The 16,555-nt window shown below is 35.6% G+C and overlaps 1 protein-coding gene across 3 annotated transcripts in view; it reads left to right on the top strand.

Moving 5' to 3' along the window:
* LOC122428683 overlaps positions 1 to 16,555 on the top strand; it is a 673,994-nt gene that overhangs the window by 229,082 nt on the left and 428,357 nt on the right. For all 3 annotated transcript variants that reach the window (XR_006265788.1, XM_043448697.1, XM_043448696.1), the window contains one exon: positions 9,667 to 9,726. Coding sequence is in view for 2 of the 3 variants with exons in the window: in XM_043448697.1 (XP_043304632.1) it covers positions 9,667 to 9,726 (60 nt within the window). In the remaining variant the exon portion in view is untranslated. The remainder of the gene's footprint in view (positions 1 to 9,666; positions 9,727 to 16,555) is intronic.

The following is a 16,555-nucleotide window of genomic DNA, read 5'->3' as shown; positions in this document are numbered from 1 at the left end:
ACAATTTTCTTGACAGTTTATACTTCTATCAACAATGTCTTGAAGTCTTACTATTAAGAGAAAATGCAAGACATAGCTCAATATATATAATTAATCATGCATGTGTGTTCCGTCACTTTAGTTGTGTCTGACTCTTTGCAAGCCTATGGAATGTAGCCCACCAGGCTGCTCAGTTCATAGCATTCTCAGTCAAGAGTACTGGAGTGGGTTTGCCATGCCCTCTTCTGGGGGATCTTCCTGACCCAGGAATTGAACCCATGTCTTCTCCATTGTGGGCAGATTCTTTATTGCAGAGCCACTGGGAAAGCCCATAATTAATCATATGCATGTTAAAAACCACATATGTAATTGTGTAACATGACTTGAATGATGTGCACTCTTACCTCTGAGGAATGGAATAAAATTGAAGAAGAGGGGGAAGGGAAATTTTTATATTAAATATGTATGTATTGTCTGAACCTTTTATAATTAACATGAGTTCATATACTGTATGTATTTTAAAAATTGAAATAGAAACTCAAATATAATTAATATAGTGGTACAAATTAAATCTCAGAGCTTAATATGTTGGCATTGAGGCTCAAAAATGTCTGGGTATATTTTTGGTCTGAGGTTCCTCATATGTACTAGCACATGAACTTATTTTTGTAGGTAGAAATGGTAAAATAATAAAGCTATCTCAGTTTCCAGAACAAATCATTTCCATCTGTACCACTGGATAAATGTATTTCTGACTCAACCACATGAATAACATTACATATGTTTTTTAAAATCACTATTTGCTGAAGACCTGAAGCAATTCATATGCTTTGCCTATGGTTGGCTTTGGCAATAAGAAACAAAGCAGCTAATGCAATTTTAAGCTGTATCTAAAGATAGTACCAGTTGAATTTAAGCTGAATATGCAGTTTATTTCAGTTGCTTTCCTTATCCCTAAACTCTGATGTTCAAAGTTTAACTTGGAGTTGTTTTCTCAAGTTTAGCTATAGCCAAAGTCCACGAAATGGCTTATGTCTGTCAATAGTTGACCTAATAGACTTGTCCTATGTTGACATTTTGTTCTTTTCGTGTTAGACCATTTATGGTAGGTGCATGATTGTGAGCGAACTATATATTAAAATGGTATAAGAAAATAAGTCATGGGGAATTTTAACCAATATTTAGGAATATTAGAGTTTTTTAGTAGGATTTTGGGAGAAATCATTTGTTCAGTAATTAATTCGTTATTCCTCTTAATTATTTCTGAATAACATCAATCATTTATTGAACATTGACCTTGTCAGTAGGGTTGTCAAGATAAGACCAGTAGAGTGAGGTTAGAGGCATGAAATCAATGAATTCCATAAAATATTAGAGTTGCTATATGGGGACTTAGTATAAACAGGAGTAAAATAACCAAAAAGAATCCCTTCTACCAGGACAATCAGGGGATACTCATTTAAGTGGAGAAGCTCCAGCAGAATCTGGATGGATAGAGAGAAGATGATTCATGGGTAGAGATGGGGCCATATTTTTGATATTATGAAATTTGAGAGGAGGAAAAAAATATCACATGTCTGATATATGCTAGAGTAGGTAGATAGGGTTTGGTGAGAGATATGCAGTGGTAAAAAAAAAAAAAAAATCCTCCTGCCAATGCAGGAGATGTAAGAAACTCAGGTTTGATCCTTGGGTTGGGAAGATCCCCTGGAGAACAGAATGGCACCCTACTCCCGTGTTCTTGCCTGAAAAATTCCATGGGCAGAGGAGCCTGGTGGACTACAGTCCTTGGGAGGGGGGCAAAGAGTTGGACACAACCGAACACAGTATTTCATGAATGAAGGTTGGCTTCCCTCATGGTTCAAGTGGTAAAGAATCTGCCTGCAATGCAGGAGTCTCAGAAGATGCAGGTTTAATCCCCAGGTCAGGAAGACCCCCTGGATGAGGAATAGAAACCCACTCCAGTATTCTTGCCTGGGAAATCCCATGGACAGAGGAGCCTGGTGGGCTACAGTGCAAGGGGTTACAAAGAGTTGGACATGACTGAGCATGCACATGCATTGACATTGGCAAGAATGAAGATAAGGATGTAAAGGAGGGCTCAGATCTTGAAAGTGATTAGAAGCCATGCTAAAGTCCATAGGTTTTTCCTTTGGGTGGTAAAGGCCTTTTAAAAGAGCAACTGTACAATTTCAAAAGAGACCTTTGGACAATGCAGAGGGGAATAGAGGAAGAAAATAAGAAAAATTTAAATGTTTCTTTCAGGTCTTTTTGAGACATGAAATAAGGCCAGAGTTCATTGGGATGTAAAGAACTGATGCACACAGGATATGTTAATGAGGTAGAGTTGACAAGAGTGGGTCAGTGATAACACTTGGAAGATGTAGAAATGCATAAGTAAGGTTGATTCTCAAGCAAATCATGAGACAGTGAATAGATGGTGATGCTACTCACCAATATGAATAGGAGGGGAGGTTTGGGAGTGAAGGTAAGGAGGTCATGGTTCAGCCATGCTTTGTTTGAAGTATAAACAGCACTGCCAATTGGAGAAGCCAAGTAACCAGTTGAATATGTGGGCCTACAGGCTTGAAAACAGGAGAGGATTAAAGAAATAAATTTGTTTGTCATAAGCAATTAATACGTGGAATGTTAATACTACTCATGGTGAAGTATTGAGAAGAGAAAGAATAAAATTAGCAGTAGTGATGTACAGAAACATCCCACTGAAGTGGAGAAGAATCTAGTAATGACTCTTGCCAAAATAATCACAAGATGTTACAGTTCAGAGTTTCTTGGGGATGTTTGTGAGTTCAGTTTCAGTAATGTAGTGAAGTAGAAACATCCACTCAGTAGTATAGAAGAATTAAAAAATAAATGGAAAAGTTCAAATGGACCAGTTCATTCTCTTTTTTTGAGGAACTTAGCTGTGAAATGGAAGAGAAGACATTAAATAAAAGGTTCACAGGATAGAGAGATATATTGCCTGTCAACAAAAGAGATATATGAAAATTATTAATGCTTGTGGGAAAGGAACTGGTAGAGCAAGGGGTTGAAAATCTATAGAAGATATGGAATTACTCAAAAAACACCTCAGCATGATGCAGCAGAAATGAGAATCTGGTTCTCGTCCTCATTATCAAGGAAACTGTGGTTGATGTAGCCGAAATTATGATATTTGACAGAACATCTTGTTTTCCATGACTTATATAACAAGTATTTTTAAACCTACATAGTCAAATGGCCAAAATAGTAGTCTTCCCTCCCATTCTCCTTCTGCTCCACTATGTACAAGTATGTCTGTCTCTCCCTAGACCTGTTAAAAAAAAACAAAAAGCTCTAAAGTCTACCTCATTGCTCAAGCCAAAAACCTGAGTCATCCTTGCTTCTCAACATAGTTAGTTCTCCAGTCATGTCCACTGCATCTGCTTCTTTCATTTAGACTAATGCATTGGAGTGGAAAGCATCAGTACATTATATTTGCACTATAAGTAATGTTCTAACTTTCTCTCTCTTTCTCTAGAACCATCCCACCCCAACTTTTGCATCTGTCCTCCACTGAGCAGCTAGAATAATGCCATTGAAAGTTTAATCAAATCATGTTATTCTCTGGCTCAGCCTCTCCTTAACTCATAGCGGGAATGAGTAAACGATGCCTGCAAGAATCATTGCTAGAATTTTTCCTTCTCATTTCTCTCTTAGTGTCCCCTTTTCCCTGGTGACTCAAACAGTAAAGAATCTGCCTGCAAGGCAGGAGACTCAGGTTCCATCCCTGGGTCAGGAAGATACTCTGGAGAAAGGAATGGCTACCCACTCCAGTATTCTTGCTTGGAGAATACCATATAGACCATGGGGTCACAAGAGAGTCAGACCCAACTGAGTGACTAATAATTTAACCTTCTTTCCTTTGACTCTAACCAGTAAAGATATTATTAAAAGGAATTGATCATCTCATTTCAAACATATAGTAATCAATAAATTTGTGGCAAATAGAGTTAGTGTCATTGTGGCTTGTTTCTGTCATAAACTCGCGGCCCCTACTTAGGGTCTTCTTTGAATGAATTGGAGTGAAGTATTATTTCTATCACCTGTGTTTTATTGTACTCTCCAATTCCTGGTCATAAGTAAGATGATGGTTGATGACCTTTCTTATTTTTTTCTAATCAGATAATGGATAATATCAAGTTCAGTTCAATTTAGTCCCTCAGTAATGTCTGACTCTTTGCAACCCCATGGACTGCAGCACACCAGGCTTCCCTATCACCAACTCCCAGAGCTTGCTCAAACTCATGTCCATCAATTTGGTGATGCCATCTAAACATCTCATCCTCTGTCGTCCCCTTCTCCTCTTGCCTTCAATCTTTCCCAGCATCACGGTCTTTTCCAATGAGTCATTTCTTCCAATCAGGTGGCCAAAGTATTAGAGTTTCAGCTTCAGCATCAGTCCTTCCAATGAATATTCAGGACTGATTTCCTTTAGGATGGACTGGTTGGATCTCTTTGCAGTCCAAGATACTCTCAAGAGTCTTCTCCAACCCCACAGTTAAAAAGTATCAATTCTTCAGTACTCAGCTTTCTTTGTAGTCCAAATCTCACATCCATACGTGACTGCTGGAAAAAAACATAGGTTTGACTAGATGTACCTTTGTTGGCAAACTAATGTCTCTGCTTTTTAATATGCTGTCTAGGTTGGTCATAGCTTTTTTTCCAAGTAGCAAGCATCTTTTAGTTTCATAGCTGCAGTCACCATCTGCAGTGATTTTGGAGCCCCCGAAATAAACTCTCTCACTGTTTCCATTGTTTCCCCATCTATTTGGCATGAAGTGATGGGACCGGATGCCATGATCTTAGTTTTCTTGAATGTTGAGCTTTAAGCCAACTTTTTCACTCTCCTCTTTCACTTTCATCAGGAGGCTCTTTAGTTCTTCTTTGCTTTCTGCCATAAAGGTGGTGTCATCTGTGTACCTGAGGTTATTGGTATTTCTCCCAGCATTCTTGATTCCAGCTTGTGCTTCATCCAGCCTGGCATTTTGCATGATGTATTTTGCATATAAGTTGAATAAGCAGGGTGACAATATACAGCCTTGACATACTCCTTTCCTGGTTTGGAACCAGTCTGTTGTTCCATGTCCAGTTCTAACTGCTGTTTCTCGACCTGCATGCAGATTTCTCAGGAGGCAGGTCAGGTGGTCTGGTATTTCCATCTTTTTAAGAATTTTCCACAGTTTGTTGTGATCCACACAGTCAAAGGCTTTGGCATAGTCAATAAATCAGAAGTAGATGTTTTTCTGGAACTCTCTTGCTTTTTCAGTGATCCAACGGATGTTGGCAATTTGATCTCTCGTTCCTTTGCCTTTTCTAAATCCAGCTTGAACATCTGGAAGTTCATGGTTGATGTACTGTTGAAGCCTGACTTGTAGAATTTTGAGCATTACTTTGCTATTGTATGAGATGAGTGCAATTGTGTGGTAATTTGAACATTCTTTGGCATTGCCTTTCTTTGGGATTGAAATGAAAACTGACCTTTTCCAGTCCTATGGCCACTGCTGAGTTTTCCAAATTTGCTGGATATATCAAAGCATGCACCATTTGTGTCAAGGATATAAATAAGAATGAAATTTTTAAGTACAGAAATAAATAGAACAAAAGAGAGATACTGATATTTTGAAAAGTTCAAGTCTTGCAACCAAGGTTTATATAATGGCAGTTATTAGAAATAAGAGCATAACATAGGACAGTAAGTTCTGACGTGTCTCTTAGGAATGCACTAAGCTTGATTCTAAAAGAGGAAGGCACTTCAGAAGAATCTGTAGGAATCTCATCTACTGGAAAAAGGTTACTGCAAGGAAGGTAGGGTGGAGTTGGTCAAAGACAATGGGTACAAACCTTGGTGGTGCAAAATCTTATCGTTCTTAAATGTCATAATTCTGGAAAAATAATAATATCTCTAATTATAAATTTTATTATTAATATTTCTTATTTTATGTTGAATTTATATTCAGTATATTTGATTAGCAATGTTGTGTTAATTTTAAGTGTGCAGCAAAGTGCTTCAGTTATACATATATATACATTTATTCTTTTTCATATTCTTTTCTCATATAATTTATTACAGAATATTGAGTTGAGTTGTCTGTGCTATATAGTAGGTTGCTGTTATCTATTTATATATAAATTTATATATCTTGTATATGTTAAAGCCAAATTCAGTTCAGTTCAGTTCAGTCACTCAGTCATGTCCAACTCCCTGTGACCCTATGAACCTCAGCATGCCAGGCCTCCCTATCCATCACCAACTCCCGGAGTTTACCCAAACTCATGTTCAGTGAGTTGGTGATGCTATCTAACCATCTCATCCTCTGTCGTCCCCTTCTTCTCCTGCCCTCAATCTTTCCCAACATCAGGGTCTTTTCAAATGAGTCAGCTCTTTGCATCAGGTGGCCAAAGTATTGGAGTTTCAGCTTTAACATCTGTCCTTCCAATGAACACCCAGGACTGATATCCTTTAGGATGGACTGGTTGGATCTCCTTACAGTCCAAGGGACTCTCAAAAGTCTTCTCCAACACCACAGTTCAAAAGCATCAATTCTTTTGTGCTCAGCTTTCTTTATAGTCCAACTCTCACATCCATACATGGCCACTGGAAAAACCATAGCCTTGACTAGATGGACCTTTGTTGACAGTAATGTCTCTGCTTTTTAATATGCTGCCTAGGTTGGTCATAACTTTCCTTCCAAGGAGTAAGCGTCTTTTAATTTCATGGCTGCAATCACCATCTGCAGTGATTTGGGAACCCTCCCAAAATTAAGTCAGTCACTGCTTCCACTGTTTCTCCATCTATTTGCCATGAAGTGATGGGACCAGATGCCATGATCTTAGTTTTCTGAATGTTGAACTTTAAGCCAACTTTTTCACTCTCCTCTTTCACTTTCATCAAGAGGCTCTTTAGTTCTTCTTCACTTTCTGCCAAAAGGGTGGTATCATCTGCATATCTGAGGTTATTGATATTTTTCCCAGCAATCTTGATTTTAGCCGTGCCTCATCCAGCCCAAATTAAGGGCTTGTAATTAAAATAGTATCTTTAAATGATGGAGCTGGTCACTAGAAGCAGAAGACATAGGTTTCAAGTTTAGACATATCTAGTGAATATATAGATACATTACACATGTAATAATCTATACCATTATAGGGTTTCCCTGGTTGTGCAGTGGTAGAAAATCCACCTGGAATGCAAGAGATGTGGGTTCAGTCTGTGGGTCAGAAATATCTCCTAGAAAAGGAAGTGGCAACCCCCTCCAGAATTCTTGCCTGGGAAATCACATGGACTGAGGAGCCTGGTGGGCAACAGCACACTGGGTCTCAAAAGAGTCGGACACAACATAACAGCTAAAGAACAACAGCAACAATAATGTATACTAGCACTGAATTTTTGTGATATCTGTCACAAAACGCCCCTTATATCTTAAGTTAATGAGAATGAAAGAAAGATTTTTTAGCTTAGCTGTGAAGTTGTGGAAGATCCATAACTAGTAACTAAGGGGTATCAACCCCTTAGTACTAGTTATTAAAAACTAGTACTAGTAAATAAGGGTAATGTATTAACTTGATTATACTATTGATATTCAAGTATGTGACTATGGGTCACACTCTTGTCATCTCTTCTTTAAAATGAAGGGAACAAGTCTCCCCAGGCTTCCTCTGATGGGTCTGTTCTGCAATTTGATTTTTTTTTTTTTTAATGAAATGATTCACTAATTCAGTATGCTGCTGCTGCTAAATCACGTCAGTTGTGTCCGACTCTGTGTGATCCCATAGACGACAGCCCATCAGGTTCCCGTCCCTAGGATTCTCCAGGCAAGAACACTGGAGTGGGTTGCCATTTCCTTTTCCAATGCATGAAAGTGAAAAGTGAAAGTGAAGCTGCTCAGTCGTGTCTGACTCTGGGACCACATGGACTATAGCCTACTGAATGTCATATTAAGGGAATCTACAGGGAATGGGAGCATTAACTGGTAAAGCAGAAGCATTGCTAATGGACCTGAGACAGTAGCCCAATATCTCAAGGGAACCTAAACAATAATCATTTCATATTTAAATACATAAATTTAAATACATAAACATTTTATGTTTATATATAGTAAACATTCTGTGTATCTCTGTATCATTTTAATTTTACAGAACTATAGTTTCAGGCCAAACTTAAGCTCATGTTTTGTATGTTATTTGGGGCTCTTTGTTTACATTTCTAAAGTCAGCAAGATAAAACAACTACACAGAAAAGTATTAATAGTTAATATCTTATTGGTTGGAGGCATGAAAATAAAAGCATGAGAAAGGTGCTTTAGTAGTCTAAAAATTCAATCTTTTATGTTTAAACATCATCCTATTTTGCAAATGCCTGCTCTAAGCATAACACTGAACTCATTGCTAAATATGAAACAGTAGTTAAGAAATTATTTGCAAAACGGATCTCAAGGTCTTTATTCTGTTCTTCCATGTGCAGTCTATTTACTCATTTGCACATGTGGAACTTCTCATCTCTACAGCATGCTTGTAAGCTTCACACTGAGTCTGAAAGTTGAGACAGATTTGGATCAGTAAACAAATTAAAGATTTGCTTCAAAACATTCAGTAGAAAAAAAAATTGTGTTGCTTTCAGTTTTTGAGGATTTATCTTTGCACAAAATATCTATCTACACATCAAAGACATTTAGATGTTTAGCTAAGTATTTTGTGGGCTGCAAAGGGAATATTCATTGGAAAGCAGGCTTGCCTCACAATAGAACTGTATTCTAAAATCTTGTTTATATTTGCATTCTGTATTTTATAAGAATGGAATGTATATTTGTTATCTCATTGAATCAAGATCACTAGAATTAAATTTCACGAAGGAGTGTCCTTTACCTGTCTTGTTCATATCCAGTGCTCAATTCAGTGCCTGGTATGTATCAGAGCCTTAATAAATGTTTTGAAATAATACCATGGAAAAAAGATAAGCAAAAGCCTTGAGATTTAACATCTGATCATTAGAACTGCCTTGAAGCTAAGATTTTAGCCAAACTATTCCTCCTTCATTAGGTCTCATTTTCCTTATCTTTTAAAAATAAGGATTTTTTTGATTGATGAGTGGTCTGGTGTTATAAAATTACTTAGCAATTACAATATGTAGCTCAATAATCTTGTAATCCCAACCTTAAATAAATATTTTTCCATAGATGATATAATTTCTAAATTTATCAGTTAGGTCATCTAGTATACGGATTAAAATTTTCATGATATAGATTTTGTCTTATCACACTAAAGCATCATAATGCAATTTTACCCCCCAGAAAGTTTGCATTGGAAAATAAGATCACAGTGGTACAATCTCTTAACTTTGAGGGAAGTACCAAGTTAGAGTCAGAATGAATTATTCCTTTTTTCTGCCGTGTGGTTCTGTAGGTTAGGGTTGAGGGTGAGAGCAGGCAGGCTGGAAAAGTGCACTAGGGAGCATGAAAGGTGGTATGTTAATAAATACATGGGCGTGATACTTCCCAGGTTTAGACAACATTCATATTAAATGAAAATCCTAAGTCTGGATGTATCCTTGTGGAAATCTAGAACACATATGAGTCAGATATCATATGGGATTAATATGTTATAAAATAATATATAAAGTATTGATCCTCCTCAATCACTCTTTATTTTCAGGTCATTAGGAATTTTGTTGGGATAATTGTCCAAATGAATTTGAAGCATTCTATTCAAATGGTAAGTAGAACTACTTGCTATATTTCTATTTTTCATCTGTAATTAATATAATTTTCTGAGTATTGAAATGAGAATTATTAATTACTATTCCTCACTCATATTTTGAATCATTTTTATTTGTATTCTTCTGAATCATTTTTAAAGGAGAATTATGAAAGAACTTTCTTTTATTTTTTAAATTATCATGCTGAAATGAAAATATATGGCATGTAAACTTGGGGAGTATTTATGACCGTCCTCTAAAAACTGGAATAAAGTTAGTGCCTGGAAATTAATAGATCTGCTATAAGCAAATATAGATAGGTAGGACTGTTTGTAGAAATATACATGTAAAATTCTCTTTCTGTATAATTATGTTTCTTCTTATATTGAAATTGTAAAATATGATTTATGGGCTTCAACAGATGGGTAGTTTACTTGAAAATGATATTGAAATCTGTACCTTTTGACATCTGAGTACATTGGTCTAAACTTACTTTGTTATCTTCATTAATAGTTATTTCATCAGATTCTGAGATGGGATAAGTGAAGCCGTTATTATTCTTGTTTAGTTTAGAAGCAATTTGCCAGAAACTGAGGACTGTCGTCCTTAAAGTTTGTGATAATCATGGTGTTTGCCAGATGGGCTGTCTGTGTTTTCACACTGTTGAAATAAGGAGATGTCCAAAATACAGATAATTCTACATCTGACCTCATGGCACAAGGAAAGTGCTGTAAAATTTCATTTATTATATTTTCTCATTACATATATTTACCATGGACAGATATTAAATGAAAACAAATTCAAATAAGAACAAAGCAACCATACTCTTACCACCTAAACATAACCAGTTAACCCTTTGAATATACTGGTGAATGTTTTAGGTATGTGAACACATAATTTTTTGCAGGAATTTGAAAAATGAAAGTGATGGCAATATACAATTTCAGTTCAGTTCAGTCACTCAGTCATGTCCAACTCTTTGTGAGCCCATGAACCACAGCACGTCAGGCCTTCTGTCCATCACCAACTCCCAGAGTCCACCCAAACCCATGTCCATTGAGTCGGTGATGCCATCCAAACATCTCATCCTCTGTCGTCCCCTTCTCCTCCTGCCCTCAATCTTTCCCAGCATCAGGGTCTTTTCGAATGAGTCAGTTCTTTGCATCAGGTGGCCAAAGTATTGGAGTTTCAGCTTTAACATCTGTCCTTCCAATGAACACCCACGACTGATATCCTTTAGGATGGACTGGTTGGATCTCCTTGCTGTCCAAGTGACTCTCAAGAGTCTTCTCCAACACCACAGTTCAAAAGCATCAATTCTTTGGTGCTCAGCTTTCTTTATAGTCCAACTCTCACATCCATACATGACCACTGGGAAAACCATAGCCTTGACTAGATGGACCTTTGTTGACAAAGTAATCTTTCTGCTTTTTAATATGCTGTCTAGGTTGGTCATAACTTTCCTTCCAAGGAGTAAGCGTCTTTTAATTTCATGGCTGCAATCACCATCTGCAGTGATTTTTGGGGCCCAGAAAAAATTTAGGTTTACCCTATTTGTCCCCAAATGACTCTGCAACCTGAGTTTGAATCATTTGTTCTCTCTCTCTGCATGACATTAGGTAAATTCTTTACTCTCTCTGGGCCTTTCATTCCTTATAGGAAAAATAATAATCTATACCTAGTTGATGAATTTCTCTTGAAGACTAAGCAAGTTAATAGAAATAAAGTGCTTAGAACAGTGCTCAGTTGTTTCAAAATTATCCATTGCTTTTTAATTTTTTTTCTGAAAAGTCAGATAAATAATGTAAATTTGTGCTTTTTTTTTTGTATTGTTACCTCATTTAAGCTCTTTATTTGTTGTAATTACCTTTCTGTTGGTTCTTTTGTGTTTTCACTCTGAAAATAATTTTATCTTCAAAAAGAAATTACTTATAGATAATTTTTGTTTTCAATATTCAACACTTTTAAATTTTGAGTTCACCACGTAAATTTTCTTGACTACAGGTTTCAGTTCAATGCTAAATAGTGATAAATAACTTCTTCCTAGTTTTATTGGGGATAACTCTCTTGATGATCATTTAAGTATGATGTTGACTAAGTTTTATTCCTTTTCATGTTAAGAAGTTATCATATTCTTAGTGAACTAGATAATCAGAAATTTCTGTTGATGCTTCGGGTACACAAATATCACTTGAATCTGTTGAGGTGATGATTTGGTTTTCCTCTCTCACTAATTTTAAGTATTCTTTGAATAGCTGGAAGCTTAATCTTTTATACATACTTTAATTCAATGTTTATTTATTTTTTTAATTTATGAGGGACTTTGAAAAAATGCTCAAAAGTGAAGGTGATTTATAGTATTTTTAATTCCTTCCTTTATAGCATTTTTTATTCTTTCTTTTGAGTACTGTTAAGGAGGTTATATTCACATTGGAATCTTTACAATATGCTCTGTGGATATATTTTATCTTCTCTATTTTGTTAAATCTGTTGAATAATTAATCTATTTCTATTGAATTTTTAAAATTCTGAGATGTATTTCTATCAAAATTTCTACAAGTGTACTCTAGATTATTTATATTAAGGTTTTAATATCATCAACTTTTTAAATCTTTGGAGAATGTTTTAAAACAATATATAATTCATGGCATGTTCTAAGTCAAATATATTTTTATTTATTCAGTTTAACATAAGTAACCATATTGTTCAAGTTTCATGTTTTTATAGTCTGTCTGCTGAACAGAGATGGGGCTGCTTTGTACAAATTCTTACAAAGCCCAAGTGATTCACTGAATTTATATTCTAGTCACAAAGCTGCCAAGCATAAGTTGGTGACTTATATCAGTCATACTTGTTTAGGAATAAGTATATAATAAGTTGTACTTATTTAGGAAGATGAGTCTTTCAGGGATGAAAAAGATCAACTACAATGGGGATAACACTAAGGCCAGAGGAAAAAAATTAAAATCTATTTGGATCCGACATTAGGATCTTTTAGGAGTCTGACCTTTAGAAATAATCTCATTTCTAAGCAAGAAGTGTTGTTGACCTATTCCTTCCAAGGCTCTGGCTCTTCCCTCTATATTCCTATTTCCTTCATCCAGGACATTTATCAGATTTTCTTCTCAGTACTTTTTGACACTCTTTGACACTACCCTTTTAAATATCCAGTATAATGGCTTTGTCTGCTGAGTTCTCTTATTTCCCTTCCCTTTTCTCTTTAACAATTTTGCTGTATGTATATATAGCTTGTAAACATCAAGATGAAATTCTTCCAGAATTTTATAGTCAGTGTTCATCCAGCCACCCATCAAACATTTATTGAAAATAAGCTATGTGTTAGGCACTATAATAGGAAGTAGAAAATGCTATCTCCCTAGCTCAGCTAGAATGTTTAATCCCTATACTAAAGAAATCTGAATCTTCTGTTTGAACTCTTCAAGGTTCAGTATCTCCAATTAGCATGAGTCTATCTTTAAATTTGATAACCTAAAGATACCCAAAACTTTACTAAGTTCTATCTTTATCTCTAAACTTACACCACCTACCATTCTTGTCCTGGTTTATGGTTGGTAGGAAACTTCTAGGCTCTTAACATGTAATCTTTATTAAATTATTATTTTATGCTAAAGTCTTTTTATTGGGATATAGTTGCTTTACAATGTTGTGTTACTTTCTTCTGTACAACAAAGTGAATCGGCTATGTGTATACACATCCCGTCCCTCTTGGCCCTCCCCTCACCCCTCACCTATACCATCCATCTAGGTCATAACAGAGCACTGAGTTTTGTTCGCTGTGCCATACAGCGGGCTCCCACTAGCTCTCTGTTTTACACAGAGTAATATATATATGCCAGTCACAGTCTCCTGATTAATTTCCCACTGACATTCATCCCTACCCCTAACTGACATTCATCAAAATCCTATTGTTCACATCTTTACACTTGTCCCAAACTTCTCTACTTCTCTTTATCTTTGTATGTGTTACCTTAGTGTTAGAACCACAAAATCTGCTTCTTGATCTTTTACAAGCTCCTAACTATTTCTGTATCCCTCCCTCTCTCGTCCATCAATCACAGTGACATTAAGGTTCTCCCTGAAATGTTTATGGAATTAATGAGATAATTAATTCTAGGTCTTCCCTTGTGGCTAAGATGGTAAAGAATCTGCTTGCAATGCAGGAGACTCAGGTTCCATCCCTAGGTTGGGAAGATCCCCTGGAGAAGGGAACGGCTACTCACTCCAGTTTTTTTGCCTGGAGAATACCATGGACAGAGGAGCCTGGCGGGCTACAGTCCATGGGGTCACAAAAAGTTGGACCTGACTGAGTGATGAACACTAATGAGATAGTCACCCATTCAAAATTTTTATGATTTTGCTTTGCTTAGAGGAAAAGCACAAACTCCTCAGGCTGGCATTTTGTTTTTCTTCACAACTTGGTACCAAGTTCATTTCTTCTCAGTTTACTTGACACCTCTCTCCCCACTCATGTGAATGTCGTCATCTTTGACTACTGTGTGTTGTGGCTTCTTCATATTTAGATCATTTTCTGATACACAGTGGGTACTCAAATAGTGTTTGTTGATCATTATTTTGAGAAGACTTAGATTTATGATAAGCAAGACCTTGTGATTTTCTGGGTGGGTCAGATTGATGAGATACTGTTTAATTTTGTAATTTATGAAAACTTTGAAGTTTCATATTAGGGGGATGCCGGACAAATGGGAATCATGTATGTGACTTAGACAATCACCTATGTGACTTAGACAATGACTTGGACAGTGACTTCATCTAGCTGTGTTTTCTGGTTGTTAAACTGATGCTTCAAGCATCAGAAATTTATTCAGTATTGTGGTTACAACTGTTTAATACTCTAAGATTAATTGCTTTCCATTATCTGTGGAAGCTAAAGAAAACAATGGTTTGCATTTAGAATATAAATTTAAGGGACGTGATATAACATAATTTTTATATGATGCAAGTATTCTGATTTGATTCAAAATGGTTGTATACATAGACCTCTAAATAATTTACCTCTAAGGCTGTATTATTATTATGATTTTTCCTGGTAGTGGAGTATTTATGTAATTTTCAGTGTTTTTTTTTAAAGAATGTAATTGGATATTTGATTCTTTAACTCAAAGGATTAGGCTGAGTTGCCTAGAAATAGGACAGTCTTGAGGATGTCATGGAAAATTTGAGGTGGAGAGTTTCACATCAAGATTAAATAAATTTAGCAGCTATTTGGCACAACTTATCTCAAATAGTTGTTTTTGTCATGCTTGTCTTCATCACATGAAGAGCAGCCAAACCAGGTTTTCCTTATGATATTTTTGTTGAGTTAAAAAGTTTGAACCAAATGTTAAGTTTCTGAAATTATCCTTTATAAATTTTAACTGCTTGGCCATAGTCACTTCTTTCCAAGTGTCAAGGTTTGTCAACTCAGTGGTGAGATATGTAGTATATTCCATACACATTGTCAATGACACAGTCTTTGAACACTTTCTAGATTATTTGGACTACTTCAATAATGAAGGAAAATAAATTGAATGTACTACAGTTGCACTGATCTTTAACCATTGATGAAGAAAACATTATTCTGAATTGACTTAGTCACTATCAAGACTTTCTTTTCCTATATCCTGGAGAGTAAGAAAATCTTTGGTTTTCTACTTCATTAGCAGGGGAGAAAATGACTTTTTTTTGTAGCTTTAATTTACACATTTCTTTTGACTTTATAGTATTGTAAGCATTATAGCGAAGTGAAAGTCTCTCAGTCATGTTCGACTCTTTGCGACCCTGTGGACTAAACAGTCCGTGAAATTCTCTAGGCCAGAATATTAGAGTGGGTAGCCTTTCCCTTCTCCAGGGGATCTTCCCAACCCAGGGATCAAACCCAGGTCTCCCACATTATAGACAGATTCTTTACCAGCTGAGCCACCAGGGAAGCCCTGTAAGCATTATAAGCCCTATGAATGTATATTTAGTTTTATATTAAAACTTTGAAAAGATTAATTTCCATATTAAAGGTTTGCAAACATTTTTATTTTTTTTTCCTTCTAAAAAGGGACTCTACTGTTCAGAGTTGACAAGTATGATGTGACAGCAAATAGCTTAAAATCATTCGAGTTTTCCAATTTTGAGTGAGTTCCTAGTGTGAAAGGATGGGCTTCTATATACAAAATTATAGTTTTATATATCTGATAGTGTTCTTGAGAGCATCTAACCTAATGTTCATGTTATATAGATACAGTACCAGAAAAGTTGAGTGAATTATCAAGTTTAGTGAATTATCTAATCAGTGACAGATGAACCATAACTATAGTGATAAATATATGCAGATAAGCATGAGAAGCCTTTCACAATAACTTCAAATTGATTATAAAAAGAGAACTGGGTCAAATAAGACTAAATACAAAAGAGTTAAAATAAGTATCTCAATATTAAAAATCACTGAAATTTTGCTTCATGTAGGCTTTTTTGAATTTTTAAATAAAATTCTGAAATAATCTCTGACAAGTACTTTTTGTAAATGAGTAGTTTTAACAACAGCAAATATTAACATTTATTTATTTTCAGTACAGTGTTTTTGAATATTAAATATTGTTTTGAAATACTTCTATTTTTATGTGATTCAAAGGGGAGAGTAAGGTATCTTTATTATGAGCTTTTGAAAGACATTTAAAGTTTTATTTCAGAGTAAAAGTTATTTCATATGATGAATATGATGATTTCATCATATAAAATGTTGTAAAGCATAAATGATTTTAATTATGATAGAAATATTTTATTCATCAGATTATAGCTAGTTGCTTATGATTAACTCTAATGTGAATATGTTTTTCC

This window comes from Cervus canadensis, chromosome 27, assembly GCF_019320065.1.
Source record: "Cervus canadensis isolate Bull #8, Minnesota chromosome 27, ASM1932006v1, whole genome shotgun sequence".
Classification (NCBI taxonomy): domain Eukaryota; kingdom Metazoa; phylum Chordata; class Mammalia; order Artiodactyla; family Cervidae; genus Cervus; species Cervus canadensis.
The sequence above is the reverse complement of the archived record's forward strand: the minus strand, read 5'-3'. Positions and strand labels throughout refer to the sequence as shown.